The sequence below is a fragment of the Sphaerodactylus townsendi genome, linkage group LG01, assembly GCF_021028975.2.
Source record: "Sphaerodactylus townsendi isolate TG3544 linkage group LG01, MPM_Stown_v2.3, whole genome shotgun sequence".
In the NCBI taxonomy this organism is placed as follows: Eukaryota; Metazoa; Chordata; class Lepidosauria; order Squamata; family Sphaerodactylidae; genus Sphaerodactylus; species Sphaerodactylus townsendi.
The window spans coordinates 79,256,821-79,276,257 of NC_059425.1; the positions used below are offsets into that span (position 1 = coordinate 79,256,821).

The 19,437-nt window shown below is 42.6% G+C and overlaps 1 protein-coding gene across 3 annotated transcripts in view; it reads right to left on the reverse strand.

Moving 5' to 3' along the window:
• Positions 1 to 478: 478 nt before the first annotated feature.
• CNST (consortin, connexin sorting protein) overlaps positions 479 to 19,437 on the reverse strand; it is a 73,919-nt gene continuing 54,960 nt past the window's right edge. For 2 of the 3 annotated variants that reach the window (XM_048484776.1, XM_048484770.1), the window contains 5 exons: positions 14,496 to 14,517; positions 14,241 to 14,337; positions 10,452 to 11,332; positions 5,289 to 5,424; positions 479 to 1,778 (listed from right to left, as the gene is read on the reverse strand). In XM_048484776.1, the coding sequence (XP_048340733.1) occupies positions 1,573 to 1,778; positions 5,289 to 5,424; positions 10,452 to 11,332; positions 14,241 to 14,337; positions 14,496 to 14,517 (1,342 nt within the window). In that variant the 3' untranslated portion in view covers positions 479 to 1,572. The remainder of the gene's footprint in view (positions 1,779 to 5,288; positions 5,425 to 10,451; positions 11,333 to 14,240; positions 14,338 to 14,495; positions 14,518 to 19,437) is intronic. The other variant, XM_048484786.1, reaches the window with a different exon arrangement.

Sequence of the window (19,437 nt, forward strand, 5' to 3'; positions counted from 1 at the left end):
CCAGGTACCAATTAAGGATCTTCTGGGGAGGAAAGAGATAAGACCATGAAATCTGCATTTCTCAAGGCAAGCTAGGATATAACTGACTGACTGAAACCTAGAACCTGCTTTCACAATGTTGCCAGAGTCAAAATTACCCAAGGTTCCATGTTATGTCTGAACCAGACAATAACCTTCACCCCAAAGCCAAAGGAAATGAACTGGAGCAAATGCATAACTGTGATAGTTTCAATTACAAATGTGTTTAGAGAGTAGTGGCAGAGGTCACATGTCTTTACATAACTTTAAAAAAAGAAGAAGAGTTTGGATTTATACCCCACTTTTCTCAACTGTCAAAAGTCTCAAAGTAGCTTTCAAATACCTTCCCTTCCTCTCTCCACAACAGACACCTTGTTAGGTAGGTGGGGCTGAGAGAGTTCTGAGAGAACTCTGACTAGCCCAAGGTCACTCAGCAGACTTCATGTGTAGCAGTGGAGAAACACATCCAGTTCACCAGATAAGAGTCCACCGTTCATATGGAGGAATGGGGAATCAAACCCGGTTCTGCAGTTTAGTGTCCACCTGCTCCTAACCACTACACCATGCTGGTTCTCTTGGGGCCATGTATCTTGGGCTTTCAACTGACTAGTTATATCTTTAATAAATGTTTCATTTTTCAGCCCAGCTTTCCCATCATAATTTACACCAGTAGAAATCTGACCCATAATCACATATCCCAGCTCCTACTCCTTTTTGCTTCTGGTGACCCAAACAGTTTGAGGCTATCCAATTTGGAAATACTAATGATAGTTTTGGTACTGACCACTGCTTATTCCTCTTGTTACACTGAGGAAAATGAGGCTTGCCAATTGGGACATGTTCCACTGGGAGCTGCAGCCAATCGTGGCCCTCATTTGTCACTGTATGAGGCTTAGTTTGCAAAATGTTTTAAGGAGTCTATGACTTAAAAGACCACATAATTTGTCAACACTATATAAAGTGATAGATGCATTATCCATTACAGCTGCTACATAATGAACGCAAGGCAGTTATAACACTTAGATTGAGGGCTCTGATTCCCACGACACTACTCCAATCAAGTTACAAAATTCGCTAGGACAAAAATCAAGGAAGACATGAAGACTTCAACAAAAAATAAGGTACATGCCCCTATAGCATTGCCTTATTGCATGAGAGAATTGGAGACAAAAATCTTTGCACAAACAGCAGAAAAAAACAACCCAACAGTCTTGCATTAAACTTACATATATTGCATATGATCATGTGAGAATCTGAAACTGTGTGGGAGGTGATTAGTTATTTTTCTTTCTTCATTTCCCAAGACTGAGGAAACGCTGGCTGTTTAAACAGTTTCTAAAAATGAACTTTAGGACATTCTGTTTATAAGTCTTTATGCTTTCATGTGCACTCCACTTATACAATCCCAAGTACCAGAAAGTAGCTCCTACTTACAACATAGGTGCTTTTTGCATTATTAGCTGTTTGAAGATGTAGTGTTATAAGAAGCTGGAACATCTTTTTCCCCTCTTCAGCAACTGTTAGCTGTCAGAAAGGTGTGAATGTTGACTTGTATTATGAGAGAGAGATCCAATGCTTAAGTTCTTCTATACCCTGCAATATTTGGGTACAGTAAAAGTCCACGTTGGCTGCAAAATCAGTACATACTGGAGATTCAGTATCGCCAAATGTGCAGTAGAGGGCAGTTCCTCCTACACTAAGGAATACAGTTGCTATGCACAACAAGACCAGCAGAACACAGGAACCACCTCCAACTTCCTCTGTGGATACAAGATACACAATACACAGCTGATGAAACTACAGGTAACTGAAATAACATTAGCAAGGCATATCTGATTGGTGTTATTTCCCTCAATCTGGGAAAGCCAAATAAGCACTTATTTCATACCATCAGCATCATGACTCAACCCATCTTTCCAAGCTGAACCAATATACAACTAAAAGGAATGGATATTCTTTAGATAATCAATTAATAACTGAATTTCCACAACTGAATACTCAGTCAGGAGCAGACCTAGAAAGAGAAAGAAGGTAAGGATTCCCAAAACCCATAATGGAAAAATCAGCAATTATTCCCACCAGCTAGGGCACACGGGAGGAATTGGAGCACAGTGAGTGTCCAGAACTATACCTCCCTTCTTCCCCAAACACGAGAGGAAGAAGACATTCATGTCTGCAATTCTTGCAAAGCTCCTTCTCCTGTCATGAAGACTAGTTCTATATGAGTCCATGAATTCCAGAATGCCCTTTGTCACAATCATACCTCTTGCTTGAAGAAGAGTTTGGATTTATACCCCCCTTTCTCTCCTGTAAGGAGTCTCAAAGTGGCTTACAAACTCCTTTTCCCTTCCTCTCTGCACAACAGATACCGTGTGAGACAGTCGAGGCTGACAGAGTTCTGAGAGAACTGCAATTAGCAGGGTCACCCAGCAGGATTCATATGGAGGAGAGGAGAAACCATTCCAGTTCATCAGACAAAAATCTGCTGCTCATGTAGAGGAGTGGAGAATCAAACCTGGCTCTCCAGATTAGAATCCACCACTCTTGCGGCCCTCCAGATGTTAATGAACTACAGTTCCCATCAGCCCTTGCCAGTATAGCCAATGCTCATGTTGGGAGGGACTGATGGGAATTGTAGTTCATGAACATCTGGAGGGCCGCAAGTTTGACACCCCTGCACTACACCATGCTGTTTTAGCCATGCTTATTCTAATTGCATATGCTGCAATCCCTTCCTCTCCTTTCTTATGGAAGTAAAAAGAACAATGGCTGCCAAATACAAGTCTGGAATGGGAGAGTGGAGCAGATGCCAGATGCAAGTCTGGGAATAAGAGTAAAGGGTGGATGAAATGGGAGTTAGGGAAGAACTGCTGGCCATTTCTCACAAGGCAACTTTACTGGGAATCCTTCCCCATTAGGGGTGGGGTTCTAGCCACAAGGGGCCTCTCCATTCTCCTTTCTATTCAGTCTACAGAGCCACTGCTGTACTCCTCCACCTGTGTTACCACCCACTACTCAGAGCATGTCCTTATCATTCTCCAGTGGAGATAATGGGTTCTCATTAGAACCTCTTGCCTTGAGAACCATCCCAGGAACCTATGCTTCTCAGCAGCTAGTCTACAGGTTGCTATAACTCTCTACTGGCTCCACTTCACTCACATCCAGTTGCCCTAACATTGCTGAGCTGGTCCTTGTTCAAAGCTGTCCCCAATTGTAAATGCTGAGGCCCTGAACCAACAATTAGGAGGAGGGAGCACTGCCAGCTGTATCATATATATTGGCAGGTGACATGTGCCCCATAAATTATATGATACATACCCCTGCTCTAGCACAAGTAATTAATTCATATTATTCTTTGTTAGACCATATTTGAAGTAAAATCTTAACAGCTCATTCTTTGTCTAAGAATTTTGGGGTTTTGTACCAGAATATACAAAAAGAGGTGAACAAGTTTGTATTCATGTCCTTTGAAAAATTAACTAAAGAAATATTATTTTTATTGCAACAGACCCTGGGGCATGGAATCATGAGGCCAAGCCACCCAGATCCAATGGGGACCATCGGAAGAACCTACAGGAGGGAGTAGCAATAGCTGTCATGTAGGGAGAATATGGCCAGGAATGCCCACAGCTGAACAGAGCTGCCTAACTCAAACTGCTGCCATATGGGCTGAAGAAATCCCACAAGAGCTGACCCGTTTACCTTGGTAACAGATCATACCTTATTGTAGTGGCTACAGAGCATGAAGTACACAAACTCCAGACTACCCTTGTGGTACCTGGCACTACAAAACTGTGCTTTCCGAATAACAGAGGCAGAGCTACCAGGGGGCGGGGGGCGTGCATGTGCATTGCACCGGGCACGCACCTGAAGGGGCAGAAAATTGCCCCCCCTGCAGCACCCCCCACCTCCCCCTGCGGCCACCCACCCTTACATTAGTGAAACAGTACGGGCTGGAGAAGTGGCCTGTTCCCTTCAGGCTGAAAACGGTCTGGTGAGAACTACACTTCCCAGGAGATCTCGTGAGCCCCAAGGTCTCATGGGAAGTGTAGTTCCCCCAAGCCATTTTCAGCCTGAAGGGAACAGACTGCTTTTCCAGGCTGAACTAAGACAGGAAACATAGTGTGTGGCTATGGAGGCATGATGACCGATGACTGAGGAGGGTGTAAAACACAAAGAGTTCACACTGAAATGGCGCAACGCAGTACGGCCCAGCTACACCTCTGCCAAATAGTGTACTGGCCTGAATGGACTCATGTTAACACTGAAGTTTTCTCTTGACAGACAGAGGAATACCCTGCAATGGAAGTAGGTGTATATGACAGATCCTAAGGCAGGGCACCATTGCAGGGGCTATGGGATCAAGTCACCCAGTGCCAGTGGGACTATGGGGAGAGCCTACAGGAGGAAGGAGCAATACCGGTAGCTGTCCCATAGATAGAGCATTACTAGGAATACTCACAACTGTACAGAGTTGACTAACCTATGCTGTTCCCTGTACATGCTGAAGCAATCCCACTGGCTCTGCTGGCTGGAAGCCTGTGAGCTAGGGACTTAGTGAGAAAGGACAGAGACTGTTATTGGAGTGAGTTCTTAAGTTTCTGGTGAAGCGGAGTTATGAGGCAGCCAAGGACTGAAATGGGAGGTTAAGAGAGCCAAGAAAATGGGACCAAAGGGTGTGGAGCAAGCAACTTGATGGAGTTGTAGGGGGAACCTGTGCAGTAGCAGAGAACAGAGAATAAAAGGCAAACTCTGGATTGGAAGAGTGTCATCTCTTTATTTCAATGGCTGCTTGGCCCACACCAAGCCTCTTACAGGCTTTCATGCTGAAGGCACCTCATTTACCATTCCTACTCAGCAGCCTGCCACATTTATTCATTGTGACAGAATTAGTCACAAAAAGAATACTGTCAGCTTTAGAAATCAAGTGCAAGAATATATAAGACAGAGACCATAGTTTAACAATGAGAGAGAGAGAGAGAGATATTCCTACCTAACTCCCAGGACAAAGAAGGCAAGTCTTGGCATTTAGATTAACTAGTACCTCTGTACAGCTTTATACTTGATTACCCCAAATGTCTATGAACAATTTTTAAGCCCGTCCTTAGAGCTATCTGTACATGCCATTTCTACTTCTCCAGCCCTGGAAAATTAATGGAAATACAGCACATGATCATGGCTGTGTAGGACTATTGCATATCCTTCAGGCTGTGTAAGCACAGGATTCGTTTGTAGCTTGGAGAAGAGTCTGAGCAACAGAAGCAGAATACCTTGATCTAAGGTTTCTTCCATTTCTTGGAATCGCACTCTTCTTTTTGACTGTCTCTGCTGGATTTGAGCAAGATCTTTGATTTCATTGTCATCTCTCTTCTTTAATATGGACACAAGTCCCTCAGCAGGGGCAGTCTATTGGGAGTGAAACAATAGATGCTTTTAACAGTACAATGTTAAGAGGATTTGCTTGCATACATTTTATTGGTAGAATAATTTAAATACACATATGCACACATTTATTGCATTACGTGAAATTATGTGCTAGCTACACTGCAGTAACATAGCATTTGCTTCAAAACTTTGCTACTGTTAGAACACATTTCAAATCCATAGTTCTGTAAGCTGTTTAAGGAAAGCTGTCTCTTCACCATCATGAACAATGAAGGTGATAAAGCAATTCTTTAAAGTGGCTGATTTCTCTGCACAAAACTGCTTCTATCAACAGCATTACATAATTAAATGCCCTGTTTTTATACTACACTGAAGTTATTTAGAAATCAGTTTGGTGAAGCAAATTTTAAGATCTCTCCTGATTTGTAGTGAAAATAAAGTGTTGCTCTGCTGCTGCATTGTGCAGGATTCAAAAATCTTCACTAAGGCTCCTTCCACATATGCAGAATAATGCACGTTCAATTCACTTTCACAATTGTTTCAAAGTGAATTTTGCTATTCTACACAGTAAAATCCAGCTTAAAAGTGCATTGAAAGTAGATTTAAAGTGCATTATTCTGCATGTGCAGACGAGGCCTTAGTGAAGATTTTTGAAGGGGCCTAAGAGATGAACTTTTGATTAATGGAATTAGATTTTTCACAACCATAGTGTATCAATGCGGCTGTTGTGGACATTGCTATTTGGAGTGCGGTCTGTTCCCTGATTAATATTATGGGTGCCCACCAGACAGCACCAATGACATCAACACTGTAAATAATCCTACCTTTGTAATTTACACTAGAACTAGATGTAACTCTGCAAAGAGATGATTCACACAGGAGTTGAAAATGGTTAGTCTCAGTATTAAGTAATGGAGAATCCCCTTCTCAGTTTCAGATCAACAGCAAGTCTTTAGATTTTGCAGTGTTGCTTGATATATTCTCTTGATGTATGTGTGTGTGTAACCTACATAGGGTAGATCTGACAAGGGACTTGCCCACACTTTATTTTGAGATTGGGTGTTTTGTGCACCCATGAGAGCAGTGGCATATCTTCCAGCAGCTGAAAAGAAGTGGAGGCTTGAGAGAAAACAACACCACTGTACCCCAGCAACACAGATCTCTTTTCTGCAATAAATCTACTCCCATTTTTTTTTGCATGTAGACTGTTCTATAAAGGGTAGAAAGTATACGAGCACTCTTTTAGTTGTTTGTTTGAATAAGCCCATAACGTCTATGTTTAATACTTTTCAGATGCAGACAGGTAGGTTTCCTTGATCATGTTTGCAGAGGCTGGAGCCACTTTCCAGTAAGAGATTATAAAGTATCTGCTTGCTCTAGTACTAGGAATGCAGAAGAGCATAGGGTCAGATGCTAAATAAGGACTACCTTTAAAGCAAAAGAAGTACAACTATAAAATACACTCCTCACAATGTCTGTGATGTTCATTTTTAATATTACTATGAGCTTTAGCTCTATAAGCAAATTCCCTGAAAATATAAAATCAATAAAATGAACTCCTAAAAGCAAAAGTACACAGCTGATATATTGTCTCTGAAGAAGAGAGCTAAGTTATTTCTGCTATATTAGCAAAACCATTAATAATCCTTTATGAATTATTCACACTTCCATTGCATAGCTGTAGCAGAAGCTACTGCTATTATAATTTTATGTGATCAAGCCAGGAACAGGATATTGATCTGGGTTCTTTGGGCTACATTACATAAAAATATAAACCCAGCAGGATGACTGTGACCTCCAATATTAGCTGCTAAAATGGAGGTCTCTGAAAATCTTCCCAGTTTCAAAAAGTAGGATATTCTAAGCAACCTTCCCTAAACAGAGCATACCTTTTCAGTACACCTTTCTCTGAAAAGACCATTTTAATTCCTAGGAGATTCACTAGAACCCTCCCTCCTTTCTTTTTTGAGAGACACAGTAATATTTGGATATACAATGTGAAGTATGATAGGAGAGGTCATTTGGGGGGTTGAATCATATATTTTAAATTTGAGTTCAAAACCAGCTTATGCCATGTGTAATGGTATAAACAAGTACTACCTATATCAATTCTGAGGGTTGTATCCTTCATATGTGTACATGGACAAGGGCAGCCATATGTCTGAATAAATATGCACAGGATTGGGCTACAGAGTGAGTCTGTACTGCAGACTTTTTATTTTAAAAGCTTTAAATGGTTGTATTCTTGGTTTTCACTGTAGCACTTTTTGGTTTGTATAACTAGTTGCTTTCAGAATATCGTATCTCATATCTTAATTCATTTTCCACAGACTTGATATGTGGAATACTGTGCCAAAGAACTTAACTCTTATTAAGCAGAATCTGACAACACATTTCTATGCTTCATATGGATAAGCTGTAATTCCAGAAGCTCTTCAGACTCCACCTGGAGACTGGCAACCCTTGGTGAGATTTATCCCTTTATAAAGAACCAGGGTAAACCTGATTCAATACTCTTATTTCTTCTGCTATTCACAGGAGCTGCAGGAAGGCTACAACATTATACAATCTTTCAGAGTATAAGAAATGGCTCTGCCCAAAACACAAGCATTGCTCTGCCTTTCTCAGATTTCTATCTAAAGCTTGTGCTTCCAAGTGACATAGACGAGGAGAAAAACAGTCTCTACAGATAGCCAACATTATTCTATATTTGGCCCAGAGGAATTGCTGATGAATGATGCAAGGTACTCTCTGTGATCTTTTCAGAGACCAAAGTCTGCTTGTAAAAAACTCAAAGACCAGACAACACCACACTCCAGCAGAGGTTTACTCATCAAGTTTCCTAGTAATCAGCTCATCATATTACAATAAACAGAAAGAAGAGGGAACACTTCTTAATCTGTAGCTGCTAAAATGGCTTTAAAACATATGCGGGGATATAGCAAAGTGACCAAATAATATTTATTAATAATTAAGCTTACTAAAAAGTAGACTGAGTTGAAAGGAAGTTTTTATTGTACTTACTATAACCAAAATCTTCAAGAAGTATTGTTATCTTTTATAAACTGGCTGACAGTTTATAACATCTTGAAATGCAACTACAACATTATGTTTATAACCATTCCAAAAGGAAAACTAGGTTAGTATGTGGCAGCAGAATGAGAGGAATCCAGTGGCATCTTAAATACTTTTTTGTTAGCCATTGGTTTCTTAGCTTGGTATGCTTTGCTATCATAAAATTTCAATCTACCTGCTCTTCCAGCCCGCCAATTTGATTCAGTAAGCCTCTAACAGAAGTTCTCAAATAGAACCCTCACATCAAAGTGCAAGGTACTCAGTAACTATTCAGTTTTCTTTAAGTTAGCCTCATCCTTTTTGGTCTTTGATCCATTTTAACCAAGTTAAATCCCTCATTTGTCACAGCTTTGCCGCCCTACAATTTTGCCACTGATGCTTAACAGGCAACATTACGTTGCCTTATGCTAAATATCTTAGGACAGGAAGGGACAGGAATGTGGCTGAGAGTGAGTGACAAACTCTTTGCATGATCCTACTTGACACAATGAAGTACTGCTGTTTTATCAGTGGTATATTTTTCCTTGTTCTTAGTATATCTAAACCAGTCTTCTGTTCTCTAGGAACACATATACCATATTTATTTGAAGAGGATGACCCTGAATTTAAAACAACCCCCTTAAAAGTGTTACACACACATACACACAAATACGACAGAACATAATTGTAACTTGTATGCAAATATAAGATGATACTCTTTTTTGGTAGAATATCTTTGGGGGGAGAGAAACCTAGTTTTGCATTAAAATACTTCATCCCTGTTGATAGCTGCCATGTCAAATTAGGTTGTTCTTTGTTTTGACATGAAAAATAATGTTTTGATACAAAGAATAATCTGCATATCACACCTGGGAAAACACGGACCAAGTATTATTATGAAACACTATATTTATAATACATGAGTTCATGAAACATTCTGTGTGAATTTTTGCAACACCATACAATATTTCCTTGACAAATGGTGATGAGGACAAATAAATATATATCTAACTGGGAAAGTCCTCTCAATTGACTGCTTTTAATGAAGGAACAAACCATATTCCATTTTATTTTCTGTAGGTTTTCAAGGAAACAAAAGGAAACAGAACATCTTTCTTGTACTTTGGGACATCAGAGTGTAATCAGATAGCCTTCTGATGACAATGTCTTAGACAACTCAGTTAATATGGCCAAAGCATGATGTGACCTCAGAAAGGTCATCCAGTTATAAAAATATGATGCATTTTGTCTTAATCTCCCACTTCTGGTAATGGTGTTGTGAACATCTGTGAGTGTAAAAAGTGCTCCTAACGGATCCTTAGGCAGTTCATGCATCAACTGTACCTACTCAAAATAGCTTTAAAAGCCCTCTGTTAAATCACCATTTCTGATTTCTTTTTCCATTTTGCTTTTTTAAAAAGTAATAGCAGAACCATCTATATTTTAATGAAAAGAAATACACATTCACCAGCCATGCCAGTCAGCCATGACTTTCTATCTTATGAAAAAGGTTCTTATTCATCTCAGTTTGAACAACAGATTGTGCACGGAGTAGGGATATGAAAGCATTTCTACCAATTATTGACCAGGGAGCCTTTACATTTTGTTCCAAGTCCCATCTGAATTACCACCATAGCTGTTTAGTTGTGGCCTCCTAAAATATACAGCTGATAAATTATTTTTCTCTTTTTCTCTGACCATTACTTGTCAGTGAACCAAGCTTACTTATCAACAATTTTTGTGAACCATCTTGAAAAAAGAAAAATAATTTACACTTGTCTTTAGCATGCCTTCTTTCAGGGAAATTCTGATAACAGAGTGGAACTTGACACTCAAAAAATTCATCATCATTATGAAAAAATAACTTTTGTCCATACAATTTTTTTATGTATTTGGCCCATTCCCACACATGCTTAATAACCCCTGAGATATCAATGTCAAGCATATATCATAAACAGTAGAGAAATCGCACTAATTATTTTGTCAGTGTTTACCTCTGCAATTTCAATCCGTTTTGCTAGTTCATCAAGTGAAGAAAAGCTTTCCTCCAGTGAATAACCTTCCAATGAACTATAAAGGGCTTGTTCAATTGGAATATGTGAATGAGTATCAGAATCCCCCAGAGTTCCCAAGTATTTGACCGATTCTTCTCTGTCTTTTGTGCAACTGTTTAAGAAATGTTGAAAGAAGTCTTCTGGTCCTTCGCGTTCACTTTCTTCTTCCAGTTCGGTTGTTTCCTGTATCCTTTCATATCCAACAGTCTCCTGTTCAGGTATGTTACTTTCAGAGAACACACCTTCACCAAAATCTGACGAAGTTCTACATGGCACAGATTTCCTCTCATTTTTGTGCACAGGCTGCTGCTGATTTAACGTGCTGCTTCTCAGATACCCACTGGAAAGCACACAGGAACCAAGACAGTGGTTCGACTGGAGAACATTCCTGTCAGAATTAACATTGTCACCTGTGGAAATCAGATCACAAGGCATATAATCAGTATCTGCCAAAGCTAATGTGTCTACCATCGGTTCACTAGAGCACTCTGTTGCAGGCTCCTCAGCAGCTGCTTCTATTTTTGATACATCCTCAGAGAACTGTTCTTCTTTCATCTGCCAACTATTATCTTCACTGGCATTCCTAGAAGACAAACAGCCAGAGCGAAGCATGCCCAGTGCCCCTGGGGATTGGGTGGGAGATTCTAGTCTTGACTCAGCACTGCAGTGCTCCTCCTCCATGTGGTCCTTCCTTACAGCTAGCTGAAGCCTTGCCCTCTTGCTAAGTGTATGCCGGTTGTCAGGCTGAAAGCTCTCTCTCCTCTCTCTCTCGGCGTGATGATGTTCTGGCCTTGCTCCAATGCCAGCCCAAGTTTCAGTGTCTAAATGCAACAGGAAAAGAGGGAAAGCATTTTCACATGATTCTATATATCAGCTTCGTGGAGGGGGGATGTCAGTAATCTGATGCATACATTAATGCTTGTGCTAATTCCTGGCTGGCAGCAAAACTTCTAATTTTCCAGTAAATACTGAATAAACTAACTTTATTTTCAATTGACTTTTTAGAAAACTTAAGGCCAAGTCTAAATACTTAATTAAAAAGGGTGCTATTAGTCACATTTTTGAATAGTTTCATCTAGCTTTGCTAAGCCAGGATTGAATTTCCTTCTCAAATATTCTATACAGCAAAAACACAGATCTCTCCAAACATATCTCAGAGAAGGAATCAATCAGCATAGGAAAAACATTCTTCATGATACCACTGTCAAATAATATATTGTCAGCTATATTAATTTCCAGTTTTTATTTCTGTAAACTTTGATAATAATTAACATTATAAAATGTATTGTCGAAGGCTTTCACGGCCAGAATCACTGGGGTGTTGTGGGGTTTCCAGGCTGTATAGCCGTGTTCCAGTAGCATTTTCTCCTGACGTTTCGCCTGCATCTGTGGCTGGCATCTTCAGAGGATCCTCTGGAATACGGCCATACAGCCCAGAAACCCCACAACACCCCAATATTATAAAAGTTTACAGAAATATAAACTGGAAATGTTTTTAAAAATCCACGTTGTTTCCTAGTGTTAATCTACACATCATTAGGTGTAGCTGGTATTATTAAAAGAATGGAAATTAACTATGTAGTGGATTGTTATTTTAATGCTTAAGAAAACTCTGCATAAAAGAGTAATATGGAGTATAGGTGTCTGAGCTGATGTGAAATGCTTGCCCATTTACTCTTGATGCAACACATTATCTCTTTGAAAAGATACTTGTGTAGTACTAACAGGTGCAGAGCAAGTTGAGGCTTAGCCATAATATCATGAGAGGTTAAGCAAGAACAGGAGACGTTCCAGTGGACTGGAGGAGAGCTAATGTTGTCCCCATCTTTAAAAAGGGGGAAAAAGAGGACCCAAACAACTACCACCCAGTCAGCCAGACATCAACACCAGGAAAGATTCTAGGGCAGATCATTAAGGAGAAAGTCTGAAAGCACTTGGAAGGGAATAATGTGATCACTGAAAATCAACATGGGTTTCTCAAAAACAAGTCATGCCAGACTAATCTTATATCTTTTTTTGATAGCGACAAACTTGGTAGTTGAAGGGAATGCTGCAAATGTAGCATACCTTAATTTTAGTAAGGCCTTTGACAAGGTACCCCATGATATTCTTGCAAGTAAGCTGGAAAGATGTGGACTAGACAATGCAACTGTTAGATGGATTTGTAATTGGTTGACTGGCTGAACACAAAGAGTGCTCATCAATGGCTCATTTTTATCCTGGAGAAAAGTGAGTAGTGGAGTGCCACAGGGTTCTGTCCTGGGCAGAGTGCTATTCAATATTTTTATCAATGACTTGGATAATGAAATAGAGGGCATGCAAATCAAATTTGCAGATGACACCAAATTAGGAGGGCAGAGAGGACAGGCAGAATTCAAAATGATCTGGACAGATTAGAGAGCTGGGCCAAAACTAACAATTTTAAGTGTGAGAGTGTAATTTGAGATTTTTTAAAAGTTTGTCCTTTTATTTGCATTTGTCTTCTGAAAATCTGGCTCATTTATAATTAAAAGGCACATAAAGTATCCCAAAGTATCCCATTACAACAGTGGTGGAGCGACAAGGGGATGGGATGCAGGCACACGTTGCACTAGGCGCACACCTGGGGGGCACGAAAATCACCCCTCGACCCTGCCCCCCTTGCCCTGCCAGGCTTGGCCCCACCACCTGGCTCTTTTTAGCTGGCAGAAAGCATTTTTCTGCTGGCTGGAAAAGGTAAGGGGGGCGCAGGGGGGTGCAGGGATTGCAGGGGGTGGGAAACATGGAGTACACCCTGGGGGCACTCCTGCCCAGCTACGCTTCTGTACTACAGCCTCCTTAAAAAGTTATACTTCAGCCTACAGATGCCACCCGAGTGCTGTGGCAATGAAATTTTAAATCTCCTTTCAGCCAAACTGGGCAATCTTGAGTAAAGCTGTTGTTTCCCACTCTATACTGCTTGGCAGAATTCTTCTGAATCAAAGATAAAGCACTGAGATACTGGTGCTCTGAAGTGATAAGATACATTTTAAGGAGAAACCTTTCAACAGTAAAGTGTAACTCTAGAAAGTTCAGAAGAATGAGATGTCAGGATCAACTCTGATGTTGTATCTGAATAATTATTGCTGCTTGGGCAAAATTGTACCTAACATTAGGCTCTCTTCATCTATGGTCATTGGACGACAAAGCCATTAAGACAGCAGAGTTCTTGATATCAAGGTACAAAAAGATATTTTGGCATTTTCCATAAAGAAAAATTTTTTAAGTGCCTTTGCAATTGCAAGGTTCACTGCTGAAATCTGGAACTCAAATCAGGGGTCTTGCATGCCATGCTATGAATTGGGACACCAAACAGTCTATCCTGCATTGAACTAAAGAGAGCTGTTTCCTCTCTACTTTCTAACATCCTCCAAAGAGAAGTCTGAAATCTAGTGACAGCATATAGACCTCCAGGCAGAAAGGGTCTGGATTTCCATTTCCATGCAGTAGGGGTATACAGGGTGAACAGACTATTATTTTTTTTATAATGGTGAAGTGGGTGGTATGACTTGCAGCCATTTCCCAAGCAAAGCCAGTACTATATTGTATTCCGTTTACTTTTTTGCAAAGGAAATTCTCAAAAGACAAACAAGTGCCTTGTTAATTTTGCTGTAGCAAAACAACTACCCTCTACTTTTATTCCAAGTGGAAGCTTTCTACATACTAACATAGACACAAAAATTAAGTTCATATGATAAACAAATATGGTACCTGAATCACATGTTGCAGCACCTTTGTCTTTTGATTCTTCAGATCGCATTAAACCTATGAAACTATTGTGAGTCCAGGACTTTTCTTCACTTATTAACTGTAAAACAGGACGATATTCTAATTGTTATAGAATGCAGCTTTTAAAAACGTCATATAATCTGTTATGGGACATCAATTCCATCTACTCCATTTAACAATCTGGAAAACACCCCAACAAATAAAACAGACAGAATCACGGAAAACTTCACGGCTTACCTTGCTTTGAGAGACAAATGGCCTACAACCAAAACAAAACAAAACAAGAAACAAAAATTAACAGCTGCTTTCATCAAAATACCCTTCATAGCAAACGTCATCAAATCTAAATGACAAATCAGATTAGTTCTTTCCATGCTCTAATATTAGCACAGAAACTTTCCAGGACTGAAACACTATCAGTGTGCCAGCATAGTTTTAGCGAAGCCAGACCATATGCTAACAATATTACAAACACCAATTATCTCTAATGGCACAGAAGACAGGAGAAGTGGTGAAATCAATACAGGACTTCAGAACAGTTCTTATAGTATGTGTTTTGGAAAGTTGATACCTTTAGTGTAAATTGTTCTGAGCTGAAAGCAACCTACTCAGAAGAATCAACAGTGGCCTTGGAAAGAGCTAAGAGAAATAGCACTACTTCCCATTGGTATTTTCTTTGTGAGACACGGGACACAAGTGAAACAGTCCTTCTTTATTATGCAGCACTTTGTACTTTCAACTTCTGTTTTGCTCTATAGCCAGTTTTCCTCTCTTTGAGGGCCTTTCAGACAGAAACAGGAATTTGTATCAAAAGGAAATGGAACAACTGCCAACAACCTTTTTAAAATTTATACTGTAGAACTGAGCAGAAACAAATGACAAACCTAAATGTTTCAAAATGAGTGCCTAGCATCGCTCAGTATACCCTGAAGATGGGGCAAGTGCATAGGCCCAAAGTTTCCAGTGAGACACGCTGCTGCCACCTATCCTCTGGCATGTACCCGCTTGCTTATGAGCTGCTGCAACAATCCTGGCAATGCACAGTGCTCAGAGGAGGACATGTGACCAGTGAGTAGACTAACAAGCAAATGAGTGGGTGGGGGAAGGAGGCATGGATGAACAGTGGGGCATGTGGGCAGGAAGTGGGTGTCAGCAGGCAGAGGAGGAAAAGGGAACCCTGGCACCCTATATGCTCAGGATCCATGAAACCTAGAATCAGCCCTGGTGCACAGGATTAATATAAAGTCAGATTATATACTCTTGAGTTCAGTGAGGTAGAGCAAATATGCAGTAGAAAGTAATTCCAGAATGCAACATAGTGCACAAGAGGAACCTTTTTCAGCCACCACATAGTGCTCTCCTCTTCCATTTTATCCTCACAACAACTAGGTGAAATGGGCCAGTGTCTCTGTCAGCCTAACCTATTATTGTCCAATGAGTTTCATGCCTAGTGGGGACCTGAGCTCAGGTCTCCTTTGTCATGATAACACATTACACTATCCTAGCTGTCTAAGCTAGGAGAGCTTGGTAACTCTCCCTACCTCTACCTCTAACATTTTTACTGATCTTGATTTCTACTATTTACTGTTTATTTTATTAATTGGTGTGGCTTTTGGGGTTCATTTTTTCCTTAGTTCCCCTCCTTGGGTGGAGAGATAAACTGGAATTGAAACTGGGAACTCGGGTATTTTTAATTGTTAATTGTTGTGATCTTAAATTATGCATTATTCATTGTATTTTTAAGCTGTTAACTACCCTGAGCCCAATCTGAGTTGGAAAAGACTGGGATAAAAATCCAGTACATAATAAGAGCACCACCATCTCCTCAATGTGTTAGCCAGTGGTTCCAAATGCAGTGTGTACAGAGATTCTAACAGCGAAATAAATGAGAAGTGCTGGTAGGGAGCTATGAGAAATGCCTAAAGGAATTCTCAGCATTGCAGCTTCAGATCCAGTAAATACAATTTCTATTAGTAGATGTTAAACAATTATTTTAAAAGCTGGTGCGTCTGGTAAGAAGAAGTATGTTAAATACAGTCATGCTCTCGGTTCTTACTACAATTAAGTGAATGACAGAGTCCTGTATATGAAGAGGCTTGGATTTCACTGACTGTAAAGGATTCTATGGTGTTGATGTTCAGGACAGCCGCCTGGCCTTGACTGAGTTCCATAACCCGGGCGATGGGCCAGCATCTGCGGCGGAGACTCTGGCGGAGACCTTATCTCTGCGAGAGAGATGAGAACTCCGTTCCCATGGGAATCCGGGAGGGGGGATGGGATGGACAGAGTTATAACCTGTGCTTCTGGTGGGAGACTTTATTCCTGCCACGTCGTGTACGTGAGCTTTCTAGGATGTCTGAATAAACGGTCTTTTACACCAAAAGCCTTTTATTTCTGCTTCTATGGAATTCCTTACATTGTGGCAGGAATCCTAGTTCATCTATCTCCCCAGTGCAGCGGACCTCTGGTGTCTTGGCATGGAGAGGTTGAATATTCCTGAATCTGTGGAAGGTACGGTAGCCCCCAAAGAGGGCTCCGAGCTTTCCCTTATGGATTTAGAGGAACCGGCGGGAGAACGGGTCTCGCTGGTAACTCTTTCCCGTCCTCGTATCGACACGAGTCTTCCCCTACTCCGTTGGGACGAGGGACGAGGAGACGATCATGTGGACTTGCATGAGTCGTTTGGGGCGCTGTCTATGGATCGAGCGCCTGTGGATCGGATATCTGCCCGTTTCCGTGTGGATTACAAACCTCAGATGCAACCTGTCACGGAGGAGACGGGCCTGACCACCTTTCATGCGGCAACACAGGAGTCCATTGAACGATTCCTGGACTCGTATTTTGGTGATGCTCCCAAGAATCCACCGTGGCATAGCACTGGGGCCCGTCCTAAGACCACCGCTGAAACCGGGACTATATCAGGGAATGGGAGGGGTATCCGTACCAGCTTCCGATCGGACCCCCCAGATCCCGGATCTGCAGCTGCACCTGAGGTGCCCCGTGGAGCCGCCGGTGGGCACGAGGTCCTGCATTCTGATGAAGAGGAATCCGAAGAAAGCCTGCCTTCCCATCCGGATCTATTCCCCCTCCCATCAAAAGAGAGCTGGGATGAGGAAGTGGGCCGACTGCGAGATGCCCAGGAAGCATGGGCCCGTGAACGCCAGCTATGGGAAGAGGAACGAGAGCAGCTGCAGCAAGAGCGTGAAAACCTGCAAAGAGACCGGGCAAGCGCAAAGAAATCCAACTCGAATTGGACCGTGCCAAAGACGCGCTGCAACGGCAATATGTGCAGAATCTATCAGTCCATGATAAAGTCCTGGAACACTCCAAACTGGACTTAGAGCGTCAACGCGAAAGCGTGAAGGCCATGCGTACGCAAAGTGAACTAACTGCAGCTATTCAACGAGACGAACTGGCCAAAATGGAACGAGAGAAAGCAGCTTTGCATGCGCACCAGGATGCCTTGACTCGCAAGGAGAGAGACTTAGCCGCCTTGGAAAAGGAACTGAAGAAGCAGCAGGACAAGATGCCCCAAGTTGGAGTCTACGCTGTCACTGGTACAGCCAAAGCCAGAGGGCGACGCTGCTGGGTCCTGCTACTCGCGCATCTACCACCTTCCAAAGACCTGCTCCCACCAGAACACCAGCGGCGCCGGCGTTGGTGCCCCCACCTCCACCGATTCCGGCCCTCCCTGCGCCGCTGCCTCAACCTGCGCAACCGCCGCCAGCTGGGCGCCAAGGGTCGTGGAGAGAGGATATTACAGACTCTCCAATACCTGCCCAGTTTTAGATGGGACCCGGCTGAAACTTCCCTACTTCATCCTACAACTTCGATGCCCACATGCGGAGGGGACTATGGCGATTTGTACCCGGTCAGTAAACACGAAAAAATGCGGGACATCGGGTTCCGTCTTGGATGCCGAAGCGGCAGCCCGACTGGTTTGTGACTCTTTTGTTGATCTGCAAGGGGGAGGATACTCGCCACGGGTGCCGCGGTGCTGTTCCTCCAAGCCTTCCTAAGGGCTTCGCTTCCAAGATCCGGGTGCTGAAAATGAAGCCATCCAGCTACCATCAAATCTATTCAGCAAGCAGCAACCGCTCCTTTGCAGAATTTGCCCGTGAATTTTCGTCGCCGTGGCTGCTCGAGAGCTCCCTCCTGAGTGGCCTGGGCGGCCGCATGAAATGTGAATCACTTCTCGGATGCTGCTTCGGTGACGGCAAACTCGCGTGAAAGCGGTGTTTCTTATTCGGATCCCCTGTACTTATCAGCTGGGATTGGATCGAATTAGGATCTCAGAGTGGCGTGCCTCGTTTGGATTCGCACGCTTTCGTGGGGGGGGGCCGCCTATAACGCCCCAAACCTCATTGCCGCTTCGACTCACCGGGCTTAAGCGACTTCGCCGAAGCCAAGCTTCCAGCAGCGCCTCTAACACGAAACCACCTCCGAGCGCCGTCAGCCCGTCTGGGATTGTGGTCTTTACTCCTGCGGAGGACCGGGTCATCTAGCTTGCCAACTGTCTCGAAAAAAACAGAAGCCAACCGCTCCGGCCGCGCGCACCCCATCTGCCAAGCCACCCACGCCAAATCGGGCTTCGAGAAAGCTGAAGACGGGCTCGTCTAAAGCATGGTTACCCGAAGAAGCATAACCCAGAGGAGGGGGAAGCAGCTGTTTACCTCTCTTCAGCCCCCATGGATATGGGATGCGACTCCAGATCGCGGTGAGGTGAAGGCAGCGCTCCATTACTGCATTCCAAGCGATTCTGGCCAACCCCGCTAAGCTAACACTTTCGTATTATAGCTCTCAGCCCTTGGTAGATTCTGGGTGCTCCCATTTGTTTTAATGCGGCCCCATTTGGAGTGGAGGAACTTGTGGACTAGACAGCGAAGTCCCCTGGCTAAGTTTCCATACCCGTTTCTACTCAAATGGGCCGAGCAGTCCTTCGGGGCCGAGAGGGACCGGCCCAGTTCAAAACGCGATAGCGGTCCTCCTCGGCTGCGCTGACCTATTGGGAGAAAATTAGTTTTTTATTCTGGCGCCGGTGGCTAAGACACTCCATGTAGTCCTGGGCATGCCATGGTTGTTGTTGCATGAACCAAAATTCATTTGGAAAGAAAGGATCTTAGAATTCACTGACCCACTCCCTGCGGAGAACACAATGAATTGGGGGAAAACTCACCTC